This window comes from Onychostruthus taczanowskii, unplaced genomic scaffold, assembly GCF_017590055.1.
Source record: "Onychostruthus taczanowskii isolate IOZ18803 unplaced genomic scaffold, ASM1759005v1 scaffold81, whole genome shotgun sequence".
Classification (NCBI taxonomy): domain Eukaryota; kingdom Metazoa; phylum Chordata; class Aves; order Passeriformes; family Passeridae; genus Onychostruthus; species Onychostruthus taczanowskii.
Window position 1 is genome coordinate 1,400,502 of NW_024506002.1, and position 21,458 is coordinate 1,421,959.

General features: G+C 50.4%; 1 protein-coding gene across 2 annotated transcripts in view; it reads left to right on the top strand.

The window, feature by feature from the left end:
• ARHGEF9 (Cdc42 guanine nucleotide exchange factor 9) overlaps positions 1-21,458 on the top strand; it is a 191,102-nt gene that overhangs the window by 153,128 nt on the left and 16,516 nt on the right. For both annotated transcript variants that reach the window (XM_041424416.1, XM_041424415.1), the window contains exons 9-10: positions 327-456; positions 8,356-8,487. In XM_041424416.1, the coding sequence (XP_041280350.1) occupies positions 327-456; positions 8,356-8,487 (262 nt within the window). The remainder of the gene's footprint in view (positions 1-326; positions 457-8,355; positions 8,488-21,458) is intronic.

Consider the following 21,458-nt stretch of genomic DNA (forward strand, 5'->3'; position numbering starts at 1 on the left):
GAAGGTGCTCTGGCCTTTGTCCAAATTAACCATTTACTAAATGTTCATTTTAAAACCACAAAAATCCGGGCCCAAAGACAGAGGCTATAAAAGTGTTCAGCCTGTCTTTAGAATGCTTTTCAGCTGGGCTCCTTGAGGCTGTAAAGGGCTCACCAGTGCTGGGCTCCCAGCTCCAGTTTCCATTGAGCTGCTCCAGACAATCCAGATGAGAAATCCCATTGTAGCACTGAGGGGCACCCCTGCCCGTGTCCCTGTGGGCTGGAGAGGTTGTGACAGACTCCTGGGCATGTCGTGCTGCCTTTGATGGCCTTTCCCTCTGTGTCCAGTGACTACAGGTACGTGGCCGCTGCCCTCGCCGTCATGAGGAACGTCACCCTCCAGATCAACGAGCGCAAGCGGCGGCTGGAGAACATCGACAAGATAGCTCAGTGGCAGGCCTCTGTCCTGGACTGGGAGGTACAGTAAGCCTGGCCTGGCAGCCTGGCAAAGTCCAGGCTGTTTCTTGGGTTATCTAAGACCCTGTAGTTCGTTTTCCACGGTTTGGGATGAAACCTGGGGTGGAGAAGGCACGGTTGTAACTTCAGGGTGGTGCTTAAACATTAGTGGTGTGCTAAAGAAAATCCAGTTCCAGTTTCATCACTAGCAACCTGGAGTGACTTCTGTGGTTGAAGTGCTGGTAGTAGGTGAGACTTGGAGCAAACCCCATGTGCATTCTGCCTCTGTGCTGTGTCACTGGGGAGGAGGGAGGGAAAGACCTAGCAAAAAGCCCTGGATATTGCAAGAGGTTAAGAAAATGAAGAAAATCCTTCTCGTGATTGCTTTATGACTGGAAGCCAAACTGTTAAACTGGAGTTAGAGATGTTATTTGCATTTTATAAATGACATCCCACTTAAAGATATTTCTGAACCAGCCCTCTGTGTAGTGATGGTGTAATTAAGGAGCTGAGAGGCACAGGGAAGGCAGAGTCAGCAGAAGGATTCCTCACCAGCAGGCCTTCAGTCTCTACATTTGTGCCATGTGTTTGGAAGAAAAGCCATACTAAAATTATGTTCTCCCTTTCTTTTCATCCCTGATTTTTAAAAATCATTGTATGGAAGTAATCCATAAATAGGGTTTTGCAGCAGATTGAGGACAAACGTTTTTGTAAATCCTCTCGCTGTTGTCATCAGCCCATGTGTTCAGCAAGGAGATAATCAGAGTGATGGAGCAGCCTTTCTGCTTCCTCACTTGTGAAGTCTGAAATAACTCCACATTCCAGTCATGGGGATCATACTGTGGAAATGAGTGTATGGGAAAGAGGCTTCATCCTTGAATTATTTTATTTCTGGCAAAGATCTGCGAAGGCTGGGAGGAGAGGGAGAGAAATACAGGTGCATCACCTGTGTCCTCCTTGGCTGAACTAGTTTCATTGCTGTGATGGAGGATGGAGGTTTATCACCCTGCATCTGGTGATAAAACACATAAATGCAGCAATCAGAGCTGGGATTGTGGCTGGCTGGGAGAGCAGAGAGCACAGACAATGTGTCTGATTGTTTTACTGCTCAGGAACATCTCTCACTGCCACACAGACTCATTTCCAGAATGAGGAAACTGCTCTGCAGGAGGCACAGGACCATCAGCTCCATGCTCAGCCCTGGAGTGTGCCATGGGATGAGCTAATGGGGGTCATTTGTGAGGAGCTCCCAGACCCTCGCTGTAAATAAATCTCGATTAAGGACAGATCCATTCCAAGCCAGTGAATATTCATGTGTGAGAGGGAAGCCAAGGTGACCTCCACACAGGATCTGTGGAATAGCAGTTGCTTTTTCTCTTCCATTAGCTCAGTTGATAATTCATTTTTATTTAGCCCTGTCCTTGATAATTCATTCCTGCTTAGCAGTACCCATTCTTTATCTCCATCCCATCCTCCAGCACTTGCCAAATTATTCTTCCAGGCTTTTTTCAGCTATTCCAGATTTTGAGCACATTATTGCAGCAACATCCTTCAGCTTCTCATAACATAGCAAAGCCTGCTGCTGGTACACTCAGAAATCCCATGGGAGCACAGCTCCTGGTCAAAGAAAAACACCTTCCTTGCCCTTTTTATTCTGGATTTTGGATCAAGAAGAGTCAGAGTTTTGATGAGAAAGTAGAGGATGGGAGGTGGACACAGCAGAGGATTTCACTGCTTGATTCTTCCCTCTAAAGCAGTTCTGAGTCACCAGATCCAGCCCCCACTGCACAGCTGTCCATGGAACAGCCAGAAGGATGCACAGAAACCCAAAATACCCAGGAGTGAGGCACAGTGTAATGCAGGAAGAGAGTGGGAGAAATGAAAAGATTGGATCTTTGGGAAGTGCTTGGATGTGCTGAGATGTGTGCAGGTGTTCCTTAGGCACTGCAGACCCCAAATCCCACTGGGAGGCTGCAGGGATGTCCCCAGGACATGGAGCACCGGGGTTGGCCCCTCACCCAGCCCTGAGGGCTCAGAGCTTTGTCTCCTGTGCAGTTTTGGGGTACAGCAGGGACCTCCTGGTGCATGTCCCCAGTCTCTCCAGGCTGTGGGGAAGGGACAGTTCTGGTTTGAGGAGAAGATCACCTCCCAGCTGGTGTTTGGTGTCAATGCTGTGCTGCCACAAGGCCTGTCCAGTCTGTGTGAAGTTCCCTGAGCAGAGAGAGGAGCCCCCAGCTGTAATTCCCAGCTTTCCTGGCCCTGCTCCTGCTCTAATCTTTCTGCACCTGTTCTGTCCATCCCAGTGGCTCCAGAGCAGAGGCACAGCCTTCCTGAGACCCCCTGGAAACAGCACTGACCCCAGGAAAACAGAAACCAGGTGTAAAAAATTACCAGTTCAGTCTTTTTTCACCCAAAATGCAGGCAGGGCACAAGATAGAGCTAATCCCAAATTCCTACCACATCTGCACTTCAGGAATGATTTCAGTGGCAGAATGTTGCAGCACGTGGAGATATTTCATTTGGAGGAATGTCTGTTTTTCCTTAGCATCTTGAGACTGATTATGCTGATTCTCTGCTCTGAAGTTGTGTTTTCATTTCTAAATTCACCCATGTTTTGTCAGGAGATGGTGGAAAAAGATTTTTTAAAGAAGAAGGAAAAATTCCCAAGCAAATGAAAAATACCTAGTGACGGAATATCTGAAATGTTCTCGTATATAAAATGGGTGCACAGTTTCCTGCAAGGAGAGGTGTTGTTGGGAATGCTGATCCTAAAACAAATAGGAAAAGTAAGGGTGTATCCAAGCTGCTTTAAGCACAGAGGGGTTTTACTGAATCCCATTTTTTAGGAATCATTTTTATCCCTCCATGGGATAAAAATCTATCACATGTGTGGCCCCATTGTGGTGAATTTCAGGGTGAGTATTTGAAAACTGCAAATATCCTTGAGTTAAGCGAAGTCAGAGGTTCTCTCCAAGAAATCCTGCAAGCAGGATCTGATTGTTAAAATTGCCAGTGGGACCAGAAAAGGGTGACCTGGCATGGGGGACAGCCAGGCCTGAAGTCTTAAGGAATTCTTGTCAGCTTGGGTATCTTTAGACAAGTAATGACTGAGCAGAATTGTAAGGGAAGATTCTGATCTCACTGCTGCTGTAAATCAGGAATAAAAAACTGCTGTAAATCCCAGTCACTCTGAGATGAGTTCCTGTGTAATTTGTGGCAATGTGGGCTTGACTGAGAAGCCTGGCTTGGTCTGCTGCCACATGTGACTCACTTATTTATTTTGTAACCTGAATTCCCAGCATATAAACAGACCCAGAGAGGTGCTGCCCACACCAGTCCTCCAGTCCTTTGAGCTGGTAATGGCTCAGAATTTGGGGCTTCCACCACTTCCCAGCGTGCCCTTTCAGTGCCTTTCAGTTCTGAAGTGTTCCCTGATGTTCCAGCTCCATTTCCCCAGCTCAGCATTGTCCCCTTGCTCAGTGACACACTCTCAGATCAGAGCAGTGACATTTAAAGGCAGCAAGGCAAACCACCACACAGAGCTGCCTTCAAAGGGGGCAGCCAGAGCGTCCTGGGCAGCCTTTGCTGCTCTCTCCCTTCCCTGTTCCTGCCCTCTGAGGGAGCTCCAGCCCTCAAAGCTTGGTGGGAATAGCTCCACACACACACAGAGCAGGATTTAAAGAGACTGCCACAAAGCCCATCATCATTTCCAAGTCCTTGCCAGCCCCAGGGCTGTATTTACACCCCTCAGAGGCACATCCCTGCCTTCCCCTCTGCTCCTGGTCCCTCTCTCTTGCCCCCCAGATGGATCCTGTGAGCCCGAGGAGCCCTGTGCCACTGTGCCCAGCTTGCTGGGCTCTGCTCCTAGGCAGGATCTGGGCTGTGTTCCCATGGGCAGGGCTCAGCACAGCCTCCCTGAGTGCCCTGTATGGATGATGTGGGGATGGAAAACAGGTCTGTGCCTCAGCACACCTGGAATTGCTCAATTTTATGCCTTTTCACACAGCTCTTGAACTGCATCAAAACAAAATGAAGCAGCAATCACTGCAGCAGTTCAGGCTCCCTCTCCGGCTCTCCAGCAGCACTTTCCTCCCTTTCAGCCCAGGTTTTTCTCACAGTAGGGAGGAGATCTGTGGAGGTCCCTGATCCAACAGGGGACAGACAGTTAACCAGGTTTGGCAGGGAACAGAGCCTTGCTCATCAGCCTGGGTGGGTTTGAACTTGCTATTTAAACAGATTACTGTGGTTTGTGTAGATATTTAGATATTTCTACCAAAGATTCCCATGGGTTGCCACTATGGCAGCTTTCAAGGGTATTAAATTTCCATGAAGAGAGAAGTATATATAAATTTGAGAAATTTAATGAGCATTGTCCTTTTAAATTTCTTCTCATTCCTGTTATTTACGGGTCCTTTAAATCAAGACTTGCTGCCCTTAATTATGTAATCTATAATCACTGGCCTCAGCCTGATACTGCGTTAGTGAATCCAAGAGTGCCACGAAAGAAAGCTGCCTGGAACCACCAAAGTGAGGACAGCCTGATGAGAAATTCTCCTGGAAAAAAACCACAGCAGGGACTGAACTGGAGCCTTCTTTTTCCTCCTTCTTTTATTTTGTTCCCCCCAGCACCAGAAGGTATCAAAACCGAGCTTGGTGAAAAGGACAACATTTCGCTGCCGTTCCTTTTTGTGATCTCAGCGTAGCCCCGGGTGCTAATCAGCCTGTCAGTCTCTAATTGCAGAACAGCAGTGTCAGGCACGAGAGAGCCCTGCTGGCTCCCTGGGAGCTGGAAAGGGCACAAATCCCCTCCTGGTGCCCAGCAGGGCCAGCACAGGGCCGTGCCGGGGTGGGCTGGGGGCCGGGGCAGCTCTGGTGGGCTCTGGGCATTCCCAAGCCCAGGGAAGTGTCTGGGAAGGGGAGCAGCTCGCAGTGCCAGCCCTGCCTTCGTACCCTGGTGCTCCCATTTATTTCATGACACTTTTAAAGCTCTGTGGTTCCTGCCAGCTGCCCATCACAGAGCAGGGTCAGTGCAGCAGCACTGGGGAGCTGGGGATCTACATCCTTCCAGGCAGCAGCAGCAGCACAGCTGACCCTGAGCTGTCACAGTCAGGAGTGGCCTGGAGACTCAGCGTGTCACTGAGGGCTCGAGGGAGCTCACATCCAGCCCAGAGCTGGGGCCTTCTGCTCCCATTGCTGCACACGGGGACTGGGGCTCTGCCTGGCACAACGTGGAGAGAGGAGTCAGCTTTCCTTGGCTGCCCTCTGGATGCTGCAGGATGTGCACTGAAAACCCTGGATGCATCTGGGGAGGGCTGAGGGGTTTTTTGGAGGCTTATGGGACAAAAGTCAGGTTGGAAAAGGCGTCAGGAGTCAGGGCTTCTCTTGGCCACTCTGCTGCTGTGCTCTGCTGAACGTCTGCCAGTTCAGAGCAACTAGAAGTTCAGCCTCTTCCTTTTTCAGCAGGGTTTGTCTTAACTTACAGAAGGATACAGATGATCCAGCCTCTGTGGGAGTTGGAAAAAAAATGGAGAAGGAAAAGGAAATTTTTTCCTGTTTCTGTACAGATTTGGAGGCGTGGGACTGGGACAGACATTTGGGGAAGTCTGTCTGGAGCAGGGATCGAGGTGTGCTGGAGGAGCCAGTGTCCCTCTTTGCCCTCACCCTGCAACTGCACTCTGAGCCCCTCACTGGGGACCAGGAGAAGACAATTTGTGCTCTTCAGAGAGGTACAACTATGTCAGGACAAGAAAAGCCTTTGGGGGTTCAGAGGTTGTGCCCTGAGGCTCCACTGTGGGAATTGGCACAGCAGCCCAGACTGGAGGAGCAGGGCAGGACCATGGGCATGCTGCTCCTGACAGCCATGTGCCAGTCCCAAACTCTTTGCAATCTGTATTACCCAATTTGCTCACCCCAAGTGGGAAATCAGCTATTTCTGGCCTAGACACTGGGTATAGAAATTGTTTTCCCCACATAAGAAATGCAATACAAATCCCATCATTTCGGATCTGGATGTTTTTGGGTTATGTTGCTTGCAGGGACTACACAGTTTGGATTCAGCTAATCAAGTAGAAGTGTTTACAGAGCCCTCTGTGTGTCCTCAGGCTTCAGATGCTACCACAGGAGTAAAAGACAAAGCTGGCTTTCTATTTTTAGCAGCCAGCCTCTCCTAAACTCACCCCCTCTCCTAAAGCTCCCATCCATGGGCTTGTGGGAATCTTCTTCATGTGAGCTCATGTGTAGCCAGGAAATCTCACAGTTTCTGGGGCTGGTGTGTTTTCTTCAGAGGCTTCTTCTTCTGTGGCTCATGTCCCCTGAGCTGTGGCAGCAGCACTTGGTCCCTGCGCTCTGGCCAGGCTGAAGTGGGACCCTGCTGAGCACTGGGGGATCACAGCCCATCCCTGTGGGCACTGACCCTCTGTGTCCCTGGGAAGTCATCCCTCGTTAGCCCCTGGGACAGCAGAGGCACAGGAGGGAGGCAGGGAGGTGGATAAAGCCCTGGCTAAGGCCATTTGGAAGTCTGTGCTGCAGCTTGGTGATGCAGTGACTTAATGAAGCTGCTGTTGTCACAGGGCCTGGGGACACAGGCGGTCGCTCCCAATCAATGCTGAGAGGTTAATTACACATTTACCTGAGCAGCAGTTTGAAATCCTCACCACGGAACCAGGAAGGGGGGGAGCTCCTGGCTGCCTTGGCACCTGCAAGTGCGAGCAGCACCAGAAGTGTGTGTCTAGCTAGATGCCCCCCATAGCTGGCTGAACCTCGACAAGCTGTTTGCTGGGATTTTTGGGATGCTCTCGTCCCAGAAATCAGTTCCAGCTTGGCATCAAAGCCAGAACTACAGTAGTTCACAGCCAAAAAGAAAAAAAACCCTCTTGCTCCTGAATGCTGCTCCTGAGTGCTGCTCCTGAATCCTGCCTTACCTTTCAGCTGGAGCCATCCTGCCTCCTTCTGCCGTGCTCCGCCGAGATGCCCACAGGGCAGGTGGTGGTGAATTCACCCAGTTTTAATAAATAGATTTTAATTAACTTTTTAAAAAGTCCAGCTCATTCCAATTAGTGGAGGGTGACTGCATTTGTTCTCTCAGAGAGTGGGAGAGAGAGCACTGTGTTTTCAAGACCATCTGCTCATGAATCCTTAAAAAAAACTCGGGAGAAGAAAACAAGCGTTAGCCGGAGGCAGGGAAGGGTGAGGGCACTCTGGCAGCCAGCAGGGAGGCCTGGCCAGCCGGGGGAGGCCAGGGCTGCCACAGGAGGCAGGGTGGTCCTGACAAGATTTTGGAAGTGGGAAGCTCTAATGAGCTGTGGGAGAAGGGACTGGTGGTGCCTGGATGAGTGAGAAGAGAGGCAGCAATCCAGAGGGCTGAGTTCTGGCAGCCTCAGAGATGGGGAACTGCTGCCCCAGTGTGTCCCAGGCTTTTGTAGCTGGCTGGAGATTTCAGGAGGGGAAGTGCTTTGGGATTCTCTTCTAAAGGGACGGCGTGCAGGGAGTTTGGTGCCCTGAATTCAAAGTGCCTCCGGGGTAAGCAGGAGGAAGGGGCTTTGTTTTCCTGATGCCACCAGCACCTGCAGCAAGATCCAAGGGCCTGGGGTACCTGGAGAGGGGAGTGGGGGCAGTGTCTGGGGCAGCTCTTTTCCCATTGCAGTGTGAGCTGTAAGTGACCATGTTTCAAGCATCCACACCTCCTTCATTTATTCCCCTTCCTTCAGAATTATCCCCTGTCCCAGTTTCTGGTCTGAACTCAGATGGGGTGGCTTGGAGAGCTGCAGAAGGGCCAAAATCTTACTAACTTGCTGCTTCTGCCCATCGTGCAAAGACAAACTCGTCAGTGCAGTTGATTGCTGCTTTCTTTGCACGAAAATCCGTCATGCAAAGACAAACTCGTCAGTGCAGTTGACTCAGGCTCGTTCCCTGTGCCCTCCAGGGAGATGATATCTTGGACCGCAGCTCGGAGCTGATCTACACGGGAGAGATGTCCTGGATTTACCAGCCTTATGGACGGAACCAGCAGCGAGTTTTCTTTCTCTTTGATCACCAGATGGTTCTCTGCAAGAAGGTAAGGACACAGCTAAGGGCATGCTGTGGGCAGGCTTGCCAGTACAAAGTGATTTTCAGGGCACGGTGGCTGTTGGCTGCACGTGCAGAAGAGGATGTGGAGAGCCCTGAGGAAGGACAATCCACATGCTCAGGGTGGGGAGCTCTCAGATAGAGGGATTTTTGTGCTCATAGCAAATCCAGCCTCCACTTGCTCTTTTCGTGCCTTTATCTCATGTGCCCCTGGTTTGGCTCGTTGCCTCCCTTCTCGTTTTAGGTTTTGGCTGCAGTGTATGATCTGGGATTAGATAGCCCTGCAATTCCTGTATGAACTACAAAACCTGGCACTGGGGCTGACAGCCCAATTGCTGCATTGAGATGGTGATGAGCAGCAGCCAGGCTGTGCTGGGTGTCTGTGCTGGTGCTTGGGGAGAGGCTTTTCAAGCCTCATCCTCCTGTCTCTGCTGTGCTGGGTTTTTACAGGGCTCCTCCCTGGAGGAGCCCGCAGGGAAGGAGGGAGGGCAATGCAGGATGCTGGTGCTGCTGTGCTGTGGTGTTAACAGCAGCAGGTGAGCTGTGATCCACAGAAACTCTGTCCAGCAGCAGCTCTGGTGTCCCACTGAGGTGACCCCAGCTCACTGCCACCATGCCTGTGTGACAGGAAGGGACAGTGCTCCTCAGTGCTGGCTGTGACAGGTCAGGATTTGCTGTCACTCCCTGCAGCCACACAGAACTGTGCAGGGAGGTGTCCCTGGGACAGCACAGGGCTGTGTTCCTGTCACAGCTTCTGGGCTCAAGACAGGCTGAGCCTGGCACCCTGAGGAGGCCCTGGCACCGTGGGAAGGGCGTGGGTGGGGACGTGGGTGGCTCCTGACTCAGCGTGGCATCACTGCCCCCTGCGCGGCCCGGGCACTGCAGTGGGTGGCACTTTCTTCTCCTGAGTCATGGCTGATTGAAGTTCTGCCTTCTGGAATGCCTGTGCTTGTTTTCCCCCCTGGTTCTGTGCCTTTCCCTCCTCGCCCAGCCCTGTACAGGAGCAGCCACAGAGCAGCAGTGAGAGCTGCAATGAGCCTGGAGAGCACAGCTGATTTCCTTAGTGCTGACCCGCTCTTTTGCTGTGACCCTGGATTTCCAGTTCAGAAGGCAGCATCCAGTCCGGCTTGCACTGGGTCTGGTCCAGAGAAGTATTGAGCATTCCCTTAACTCTGGGAAAATCCGGCTGGGATTTCTGTGGTCATTAGCACGAGTGGAGAGTGGTCAGCAGTTCACAGCAGGCTGCCGGGGCCTGCAGGGCTCAGCCGAGTTCAGCCAGTGCCAGTGTTTCACCGTCCTCCTCCCTCTGCATGGAAAAGGCATTCTGGGGGGTGTGGAGGTGCTGCATGGCAGCCCCCTGTGGGTTGTGAGGGGGTGTGGGCCTTCCTGGCAGCACCACTGGCTCTGTGTCAGCACCTGCCAAGGCCTCGTGGCAGTGTGTGCCCACCCAGCTCTGGGGTGGCAGGGCACAGGGGGGCACCCCTCTGGTGACCCTGCGGGCACAGGGCTCAGACCCCACCGCAGTGCTCCCTCTGTGTCTCTAGCATCAAACTGCAGCTGCTGCTTTTCAGCCTTGGGGCTCGAGGGGAGGTGAGGCTCCAGCTGGGCTCTCCCATCCTGATCACACTTCCCTTTATTCAGAATGAGTGTCCAAGTCTGGAGTTCAGAGGAATTCTAGCTCCATTTTGGGACCACTTAGCCCATGTATGAAGTAAATGTGGGTGGTGTGTAGTCTGTGCTGTCTTGACCCCCCCCCCCAACAGATCCCAAGAGACAGGATCAGCTCTGCTTCAGGGCTGGGGCCTCTCAGGGAGGCACCATTTACCTCGAGGTTTGGGAAGCTGGGGCCAGCCTTCCTTACCCCCTGCTCTAAAATTGAGGGGTGGAATATGATCCACACACTGCTTGAGAGCAGCTTTGGAACTACTTAGGATGGCACACCTCAGTGAATCTTCAGAAAATCTGCATTTGTGGGTTTTCTTCAGGTGTAATAAATTAATAGGTATGATACATCCCTCATCATGACACAGTCTATATGAAAATACTTTCTAAAAAATTATTATGGTGATTTTTATCTCTTCGTTGGCCCAAAGAGATTTTTAGTAGAAATAAGGAGCTAATTCCTTATTTAAATATGCCATAGATGCTTCAGTTTGATGAAGGCATGGGAGGTATCCTGAGTGGTCTAGAAGGCAAACACATATTTCAGACAGGATCCCTCTCTCCAGATCTTCACTGCAGTTACCTGCACATCCTCCTCTCCTTCCTGACCTGTGAAGGTGTTTGCATCCCCTGGTAATATTCAGGTGGATCCTGTGGTTGGAGAGGTGATACAGGAGTTCTGGTGGGACAGAGTTTGGTATCACATTGTCCCAGAGCTCTGTGACAGTTCTGCTGCTGGCACTCCCCGTGAGCTCCGTTGTCTCCAGACCTTTTCCCCTGTGGGCTCACCCTGCAGGTTCCTGCTCACAGTCCATGTAGTGGGAGATGAGGGTTCGCCCTGCTGGCCCATCCAGTGTTCCCTGGGTGAGGAACTGTTGGCTGTGCAGGTATTTCCAGTGTCCAGCTGCCTGCTTTCAGCAGCAGGTAACATTTCCAGACAAAGCCCATCTGCTCTGCTCGGGTCCTGCTCTCCAGAGGCTTTGCCACCCCTTTCTCTTGGTGTCTGAAAATGTTGCAAGGTTTCAGGGCTTCTTTTTGTTGGACACCCGGCCAGGGCATTTCTGTGAGGGGGAATAACTCTCAGGGTGATCATTCCTGACATTATCAGCTGGTTGTTGCCTGCTTTTGACACCTGCTGCAAGACTGGGAATTCCTGAATGCATTTCCATGAGCAGCCTTCAGACAGAGACCTGGCTTAGGGAATGAGTGATTACCCAGGGCTGCACTCAGATGTGCTTGGCAGATGTCATTTCCACCACTGTGGGTGTACTGAAGCCTTCCTTCCAAGCAGGGAAGCTGCACTAAGGTTTCCAAGGGCTGCAGCAAGTGGAGAAGCTGACGCTGTGGCAGGCACCTCTTCCTGCTGGCAAACACCTTGCAGAGCAACTTGTGTGGAATAATTTTCACAAAAACAGTTTCCAAGTTTTACTGATTAGTCTCTTTGGCTTAGGTTTTGCCACCAGACACAGTAGTGGTCACTTAACACCACCACTGAATGCTTTCCTGGTGCCAGGCTGTGAGGAGTTTGATCAGATGAAATGGCCTTGTCAGCTATTCCAGGGTTCCACAAACTGAATGCTGAAACACCAGTTTGGATGCAGCAGTTCCTGATCCAGAGCCACTGGGAGAGCTCAGGATCCAGGTTTTTCTAAAGCCAGGTAACTTTCAGCTGTTGGATCAATGTGAAACTCTCCCAGTGAATGTTTCCTGAACCACAGGCTGGGACACTGCCGTGGGCATGAGGACAAGGTGGTGCCCTTGCAAAGCCAGGTAACTTTCAACTGTTGAATCAATGTGAAACTCTCCCAGTGAGTTTCCTGAACCACAGGCTGGGACACTGCCGTGGGCATGAGGACAAGGTGGTGCCTTTTCCAAAGAGCTGGTTGGAGACCCTAATTCAGAACTCCTTGTTGGGAAGGCAGAAGGGAATAGGCTGGGCAGGAACAAGCAGTGCCTCAGTGTGCCTTGCCATATGTGTATAATCAGGACAAAATGCCTATTCTGGGATGCTGGCCATAATTACCAAGAAATGAAGGCAATCCTGGATGATGGTAACACTAAAAGATGTTGCCTTAAAGGCACAGGGTCCACTTTCCTTATCACCCTGAAGTTGAGAGAGTTTGACATGGAGATGCTTTAGATTTGCAAATCATGGTACTTAACATCCAGGCCTGTGACACACAGCATTAATTATGGTCACTTTGGGGATGCTCGAGGTTCTTAGCAGATGAGGATCTTCTTTTTTCTGTTCTGGGTAATAATTTGAATTCCCCCAACGGGCTCCAGGGCACTGTGGCATGAGGCTGGAATGACAGTGTGAAGTAGGAAGGGTTAACAGAGTTACTGCTCTAAATTCCACTTTTCTTTCGCCAATAGCTGAGCAGTCCTTGATGGGGCCCCGTGTTTAGTGTTTTCTGACAGCGCAGAAAGATCAGTGACTGCATGAAACACATTTAGTTTTCATTTGTGCTTTTTATGTGTCTCTTGTAATCAGGAGGCAATGCAAGCTCCAGCTTGTGGTTTATTGCTGTTGCTGTCTTCCCTTGAGCTGCCTGAGCAAAGCAGGTTGGATGGGAAGCAAAATGAGACCAGTTTAATAGCAGTACCCAGACAGTCAGCCAGAAATAGCGGTTACAGGAGATGGAGTAAATAAAATAATCCTGTCAGACTCCATTGCAGTCCAGGTTTCCAAATGGGAAGATAAAAGAGACATTTCTGACTCCTTTCAGTGAAGGAAGATTTAGCTCCCATGTAGCTTTTGTTGAAAACACTGAGGTGATCTTTGCACCAAAACAATGGCCCTGCTTTTATTTCAGGCTAAAGAGGGCCTGTGGGAGCAGCCAAAAATCTTGTTTGCAAACACACAGCAGCCCTGGGACAGTTCTTATTACTTTAAGTGGGTTTTGACTTCATCAGCACCTCCCAGCTCTACTCTTTGTCTCCCAGGAATACAGATCTCCACAAAATGCCATGTTTTGGGTCAGGCCTGGGCCCAGCCTGCAGCAGGTGGGAAATGGGTCAGGCTGGGCTGCAGCAGCTCAGGAGAGACTCAGTGCTGCCCTGACAGGCAGAGCCTGCTGCTGGGGCTGGGGTGATTCCTGGGGTGTCATGTGCAGGACCCAGAGCTGGGCTCTGGGGATCCTTGTGGGTCCCTTCCAACCCAGGGCATTCCATGATTCCATGAGGTGGGCATGGAGATGACCAAAGAGAACACAGTGGCTTGGTCACAAAGTGTGAAATGAAGTTTTTAGAGAGCAGGGATGCCCCAGCCCTGCTGACAGACCCCTGTGCTCTTGCCCAGCTGGTGCTGTCTGCAGGCAGGAGGTTTCTGTAGGACCACAGAGCATGGAAGGGAATTTGGATGCTTCACCAGTCCCTTGGCCAGCAGATAGCCAAGGAAGGCAAGTCCAGCAATTAAAACCAATTATGAAACAGCACTGCAGCTTTCAGGTAGGGGAACTCCAGGGAAGAAAGCATTCCTGTGAACGGTCCCACAGCCTGGAATGTTCAGTGAGCCTTTGCAGGGCTGTGCAGGTGACGTGCCCTGAGCAGTGTCACACGGGCCCATGACACAATGTCCCAGGGCCTCATGTCACAGTGCCACAGGGGGCTCATGCTGACCTGGACCTGCTGCCCTTCCACTGCCTGGGGGGAGCAGAGTGGGAAGAGCAGGATCCAGAGGGACTGGAGGAGCCAGCAGGAGGAGTGCTAAAATCCAGAAAGGGCTGAATTTGGAGTTCCCCACCTCTGTGTGGTTGTCTGGGCAGGGATCAGGTTTACAGAATTCACAGGATGCACAGAATTCACAGAATGACTGCACTGGAAGAGACCTTAAAGATCATCTGGTCCAAACCATGCCCTAACACCTCCACTAAACCCTGGCACTGAGTGCCACATCCAGTCTTTGTTTTTAGCCTCCTGTGACCACACAGATTTACAGGATGCTCTGCAAAACACTCTGTGCCACACTTAACCCTCCTGGAATTGCAGTGGGTGTAAATTTGGCCCACAGGCAAACCTGCAGAGCTGAAAACTTGCCCCTGCTGCTGTGGCCTTTCATCAGCACCTTGTGAAGCCCCTGGGAGCAGCTGGGGAGGCCAGCAGAGCAGTGACGTGGCTGCACAAGGTTTCCCATCTCTGATATAGGGCTCTCCTCCAGCCAGGTCCTGGGAGCTCTTGGAGATCTGTATCACACCTGAGACAGCTCAGCTACCTCAGATGGCATCAAATCAGCAGGATGGCTCCTGTGGTAGTGTTGGAAACAGAAAAATTTTAACAAAAGGCAAAATAACAAAGCTCTTTACAGAGGAAAACCGAGCCAGGGGCAAGAGGTTCTTGCTCCTGGTAAAGTACCTCACAAAAGCAATTAGTTTCTTTGTTCCCTTCTTTTTCTAGTAGATTGCTTAAGCAGGAGTTTTTGGCCTCTGTCCAATTGTCTATCCTTAAGTTTGAGGTGAAGTCCCCAAGGTCCTATGAGGTGTCTTTTCACCTACCTGAGGAGAGAAACTTCTGGGCCTTTTTCCTTTTCAAGGAGACAAAGGATAGTTTGGTCACTCAGTCAACAAGGGGCCCATTCCTACACATCTCCTCCTGCCAACAGTCCTTTGGAAAGGCCCTCGCCCTCTCCGGGCTGCTCTGCAGCCAAAGGGATTGAACAAGGAGGGAAGAGGGCATCAGAGTGGCAGTGCTGTTCCACTGAATCCAAGGAGTGAGAATAGCACTGCCACACAAACACCCTCAGGCCCAGCCCTCCCCTCTTGGATCGCGCAGTACAGCTCCATGGAGCTGTCCAAGATGAGTCCAACGTCTCCTCCCCTCTCAGGAGCCAGTCAGTGCTGAAGAATTGGGCAGGGATGTGCTGAAGAATTGGGCAGGGATGTGCCGACCTCCCTGCACAGCTAGCCTCGTGCAGGAGGAGTTACTTAAACTGAGAGCAGCAGCTCCGCTCCCCAGGGACACTCCTGGCAGGTTTGGGGTGGGAAGGGAGTGGCTGAGAGGGTTTTGGGGAGGTGGTGGTGACTTCCCCCTGTCCCTGATAGGATCCATCTTTTAGCTCATTCCTGGCTGGGCTGAGCAGACCCCATTTCCCTCAGCCCAGCTGCTGTGTCTGAGGGCTCAGAGCAAAGCTCGCAGGCTCTGGCATCCAAACTCTTAGCAGGGCTTGGATTTATTTTCTGATATCAAGAATATTTAGGACAAAACACTCCAAAAGGTTCATTGAGCTTTAGGGTCTCATTTGGACTGAGAGGCCCAATGTGATGCTGCACTGAGCTCCACCATGTGTCACTGTTACTGTCCCATCTGAACACTCAGCCTCTGCAGGGTTAAATTAAATGTACAAATGCTACAGAAAACTGTCCCCTTGGTGTTCATGAAAGCAGGCCAGGTTGATTTTGTCAGACGGTCTCTGTAAGGTAAATTAGACTTTGAAAATGTAGGCTTGGAATCTTTTTTTTAAAAGTCAAAGAATGTTGAAAGCCTTCATGACTAAAGATACCCAAAGACATGGCAAAGTGGCAGCGTGCCATGCTCTCATTGCTCACGGCAGGCTGGGCAGAGGGAAGAGACAGAGCAAGCTAGCAGGAAAATCAGGACACATTTCAGGAGTACGCTGGAAAACTCTGCTCCTCTGCTCTGCAGTCAGTGCCCAGGCCTGTGGGAAATCACAGAGGGGTCTGAGACCCAGCCACAGCTCAGTGCAAAAGGCAACTCAGCCTCTTCCCAACCTCTGCCTTTCCCACAGCATGAGCTGGTGTTTGGGTGCAGTTGCTGTGAGCCCTGGCTTAGTCTTTGCCTAATTCCAGCTGTTCACTGGTCATCACCCTTTCCATGGCAGCTGCTCCCCAGGGGCAGGGCTGGCTAGGGTGGGTCTGTGTCCAGCCTCATCCTTGGCTGCCTGTTCTCCCCTGGACACAGGGGACACTCACCTCTGCTGAGGTGATCTGCAGGGATTGCTGCTTTTCATCCCTGCCCAGATCCCCCAGTAATCCCACCCTGGGTATTCCTTGGAGCAGTGTCAAAACTCTCCTGGAGCTCTGGCAGCCTCGGGACCGTGCCCATTCCCTGGAGAGCCTGGGCAGTACCCAGCACCCCCTGGGGAAAGAACCTTTCCCTGAGATCCAGCCTAAACCTGCCCTGGCACAGCTCCAGGCCATCTCCTCGGTGCTGTCACTGGTCACAAGTGAAGAGATCAGAGCTGCCCCTGTGCTGTCCCTTGGGAGGATGTCAAAGACCTCACTGAGGTCTCCCCTCAGTCTCCTCCAGCTGAACAAACCAAGTGCCCTCAGCTGTTCCTCCAGGCCCCTCAGAGCCTTCCCCATCCTCATGGCCTCCTTTGGATGCTCTCCAATGGCTAAATGTCTTTTTTATATTGTTGTGCCCAAAACTGCCTCAGCACTGGAGGTGAGGCCACCCAGCCCAGGCCAAAGCAGAGCACTGCCCTCCCTGGCCCAGGACAGGGAGGTCCCTCATGGCTCCAGGGCACTGCTGATGCTCTGTAAAGCTGGTGGGGATGGAGTGATGATCCCTGTTGGAAGAGCCACTGTGTTGCCTGTTCCTCCTCCTCCCTGTGCCTCTCAGGGCTGGAGGGGCTGTGCTGTGCTGCCCACAGGCCTCCTCTGCTTCCCTGGGCTCTGTCAGCTGTGATCCCAAGGCATGGGAAATGCTGAGCTGTTCCCGCACAGCTTTGAGCTGTTGGAGATCCACCATGAGAGCCCTCCAGTGTATGTATCACTGAGAGCTCCCCATTGATCTGTACAATAAATAAATGTCATTATCCCATAATAGAGATGGGGAAAGGCTGAGGCAGAAATGTCATTTCAGCTGGAGCCCCAGGAGCTGCCCTCACAGGGCCTGGCTACATCCATGCCCTCAGAGCACATAATTTGTCCCTGAGTCATTCTGAGCCTCCTTTGTCACTGGAATATGCAGGGTTTGATAAACGGGAGCACCAATTACCTACATATGCAGTGAGGAGCTTGTAATGGATGATTCTGTGGCTGGCATCTCCTGTCCTGTCAGCTCCTGAGAGGGATCTAATGACTCAGGCTGGAAATGGCTCTTTCCCCCTTTGTGCTTCATGGATGATTTGTTCTATGCATGAGAAGTCGAGTGTGGCCTAGCACAGAGTAAACCACAGCTCCTGAGAAAAGGCACCATCCCAAATCCAAGCCCTTGCCTGAGGCCTCCCCATCCACCTCTGTACAGCACACACGCAGGAGTTAATGGGGGAATATGGAACTCCTGGAGTGCTGCATGCATGGGATGAAGCTCTGGACCAGGCCAGGTCCTCTCAGGAGCTTGTTTCCTCCTTGGGTGCCCTGTGCTGCTGAAACCCTGAATGGCTTTTGGTGATGCCATTTTGCACTGGTGACTGCAGATTGCCCTCCTTGTCATTATTCTTTTTCCCCTGGAGTGTCCCAGGGGGGTTTGACCTTTCCTCTCCCAAAGGCAGTGCCAGGCACAAGGAGCTGTGCTCTGGATTAGTGGGGCAGAAAAGTTAGAGATGAAAATTAGAGAGCAGGAGAAGCAGTACAGAAGACAAGTAGGACTCAAAGAGCTACTGAACAATGATTTACAGGTGCAATCCTTCCTGGAGGTGTCTAAATCCACTCCAACAGGAGCATAATTCATTGTGGGAGCCCATCCCAGTGTCCAGGTTTTCCAATAAAGCTCAGCCTTGCTTTCCTCACAATGGCCACAAAGATTTCTTTCCTTCCAAGCACAGTTACATGAAGTCACCTTCCCCCTTCCAGGAGGGGACAGTGATGGGGATGGGGGCAAGAGGGGATGGCCCAGGCAGGTCCCAGGGCAGAGCCAGCCCCGAGCATGGCCACAAAGCCCAGCCCAGCAACCGGAGAGCAGAGCTGTGGGGGGCTTATGTAACGTGTCAGAACTTTGCTTTGTGCTCCCGTCAAACCACTTTTTTTGGCTTCATCTTTTCCCTGTGAATCCTCAGTACAGATTACGTGAACAGACTGCAGAGCATTATTCAGAAGAGCTTAATTAACCTCAGTGAGGGGAAGAAAAGGAAATCGGAGAAGCTGTAGGGTAAAAAAAGATCATATTTAGACAAATAAGTGCAAATGACCCAGATGCATCAATTTCCTTTAGAGGCAGGCAGGCAGGCTGGATGCTCTGCAGAGGCTGCAGGTCTGTGCCACTGCTGCTCTTGCTGCTGGCCCCACACTGCCCCAGGTCCTGCTCATCCTACCTGCTCCCAGCCCTGCTCCATCTGGCACCTCCTCTCACAGCATCCAGCTGCAGAGCTGGGGAGGACCCCAGGAGAGCAGCTATTCCCTCTGCAGGACTAAGCACACTCACATCATCTCTGATGGATGTTTGTCTAACCTTCTTTTGAAAATCCCCCAGGAATGCCGTCCCAAGACTTCCCTATTTTGTCTGTTCTAGGGTTTAACTACTCTTCTAGATAGAAACATTTTTTTCCCAAGTTTCTAATCCTGTTCTCCCTTGTGGTAAATTAAGACAAGCCACAATCAAAATGGAGAGTAACTGATCACCAGCCTCCTTAAAGAGGAGCAGCTTTCACATCCTGGAATACCAACAGCACATTTCTTTCTAGTTATGGACTTTCTAGATTAAACAGCTCAATTTCTTTGGCCTTTCCCCACTGATAAGGTTTTGAGAGTCTTTTTTGTGTTTTTTATATTTTCTTGGTCTTTCCTGATTTAACTACAAGAAGTAATCTTGTGTGACATTCAGAGCTGGCCAGTGCAGAGCAGCCCATGTCCACCCTGGCTGAGCCATGGGCAGGATAATACACAGGACCAGAGGAACAGAGCCAGCCTGTGAACAAAGCTATATCCTAGGGATTAATAATTTCTTCATTCCTCTCATTCTAATTCTCTCATTTATCCCTGGATAAATTGGAACTGTTGGAACCCTGGATGCTGAGAATTTTAAGCTTTCTGTGCTGAAAGGCACAGACCCACAAGAGAACACAGCGTCTGACCTGAGGCCATGGAGAAGGCTTCCAAAATTGATTGATAGCACTGGGATTGTGGGTGTGGAATTTGAATAGAAGTGTGTCATGTCACAGGGCGGGAAACTTAGAGTTTAAGGATTTACAATATAGCAATATATATAATGCAAGATGGAGGTTTTAGGGCAGAGGCAGGCTGTTCTTCACCTTCTTCTCCATGGGTTTGTGTGGTTTTGTGCAACTGGACAGAAAAGTCTGCATTGTGGGACATGAGTGATTGGTTATTGGGTTAAAAGTGAAAATAATTTAGGTGTCATTTCTTAATTGGACAGTTTAGCCTTAAAAGACCTTGTAGAGAAAGATAGTTAGCCATTTTGTAGCTTGTTAGTAGAATGCTGTAGGACTCGCAACTTGTAGGACTGTAATATACAAAACCATCTGAGTCTGAAACCAAACACTGTCTCGAGTGCTTCAATCCCGACCTTGACAGAGGTGGAAAAGAAGTTAAAGAATTGACATTTGGTGGTGGCCTATGTGAGGATTGAACTGATGACCTTCAGAGACAACCAGGAGCAGGAGCAGCATTCCTGTCCTCACAAAGCCAGAGCTCCTCTCAGCTTCTGCAGCAGATAAATCTCCATTTTTGTGCATGGATCTGCTTTGTCCTCCTGCCACACAGTACTTACACCAGGCTGGTGGAACAATCCATTTCCTTCCTCAGCCTCACAGTGCTTTCCTTAATCTCGTATTTTCTTTGGCTTCATGGATATGTTGGGAAGAGGACAGAACTGTGCTGGACAAAGTAGTGTGAGGAGCAGCAGGTTCCTGTCTGAGCACTGCTGCTGCACCTGTCAGAGCCCACCAGCAGCATCCCTTCATGGCCTCTGTGCTCTCTCAATTTCCTTTTGTTCATGTGCATAAAAAGCTCCTTAAAACAAGGGTTTGGCCTTGTTTGCTGTCTGCTGTAGGCCTGATGAGTACCTGCATTTTCTTGAGCTCAGTTGCAGTGCAAGGTGTTTGAAGAGGGCCATGCTTCACTAAGGAGCTGAGTAGTGTCTTTTATTGTTTAAAAGCTGTGATAAAATAGCCATGGATCAAATAATTACTGTGCTTCCCATATTACGGGTGTTAAAATTTAGTCAGTTGGGAAATAATATCTATTCATTGAGTGTTGGCAAGAAGAAGGGAGAATGATAATAGGAAATCTGAGCCCATTAAAAATGAAAATATCCAGTTACAGTTGTTAATCTGTGGACTGAACTTTCTGGAACCAGCTGTGGACAAACTCCTGCGTGTCCAGGCACGTGCTGCTCATGAGATGTTTGTGTGGGGAATAAAGTCTCTTATCAATTCAGTGTACCGGTGTGGAGTTCATGGCCAACAAGTGAGGAATGGTCCTTCTTTTGAAGGAAAGCATTGGGAGAAAAGATGATCCATTTCTTCTGGAGTCATTATTGAATTCCTTCTCCCAGTGACAGTGGAAGTGGCAGACAGGAGCTTTGTGCTGTTGCCTTTCCCTTGCTCAGCTCAAGGCCAAACCACAGTGTTTCCTCCTCTGCACCTGAGCTGCTGCTTCCCCCCTCCTGCATTTCCCCAGCAATGACCTGTGGGGCCATTTCATCTCCAGAGGCACTTGTAGGATTCCATTATCTCCCTGCTGCTCCTTCAGGAACTCCTGGGCAGCACCTTTATCTTCACATCCAGTACTCAGCAGCACAGGAGCCTCACTGGAGACAGGGACAGCTCCTGCTGCATCCCAGGAGGAGAAATGTGTGGACCAGCTCAGTCAGAAATGTCCAAACACATGGACTGTCCTCTGGAAGCACAAAGCTGGTAAAGCATTCCTTTGGCTGTAGCTATTAAGAACAGCTCATAATGTTTTCTGAGCCAAAACTGGGGAGATAAGAGGGGGGAAATGTGTTTAGTGTGTAAGGGAAGAATACACATTATTTATTTATTTATTTATTTATTATTTATATTTGAAAACCTTAAACTCTAAGTTTTCCACCCTGTGATATTACAAACTTCTATTCAAACTGCACATGTAGTTTGTAGAACTTTCCACAATCCCAGTGCTATCAATCAATTTTGGAAACCTTCTCCATGGCCTCAGGTCAAATGCAGTGCTCTCTTGTGGGTCTGTACCTTTCAGCACAGAAAGTTTAAAATTCTCAGCATACAGGGTTCCAACAGTTATCCAGGAATAAATGAGAGAATTAGAATGAGAGGAATGAAGAAATTATTAATCTCTAGAATTAGAGATTTGTTCACAGGTTTGTTCACAGGCTGGCTCTGTTCCTTTGGTCCTGTGTATTATTCTGCCCAAGTAGTGCACAGAGCCTGGGATTTTCAGAGCT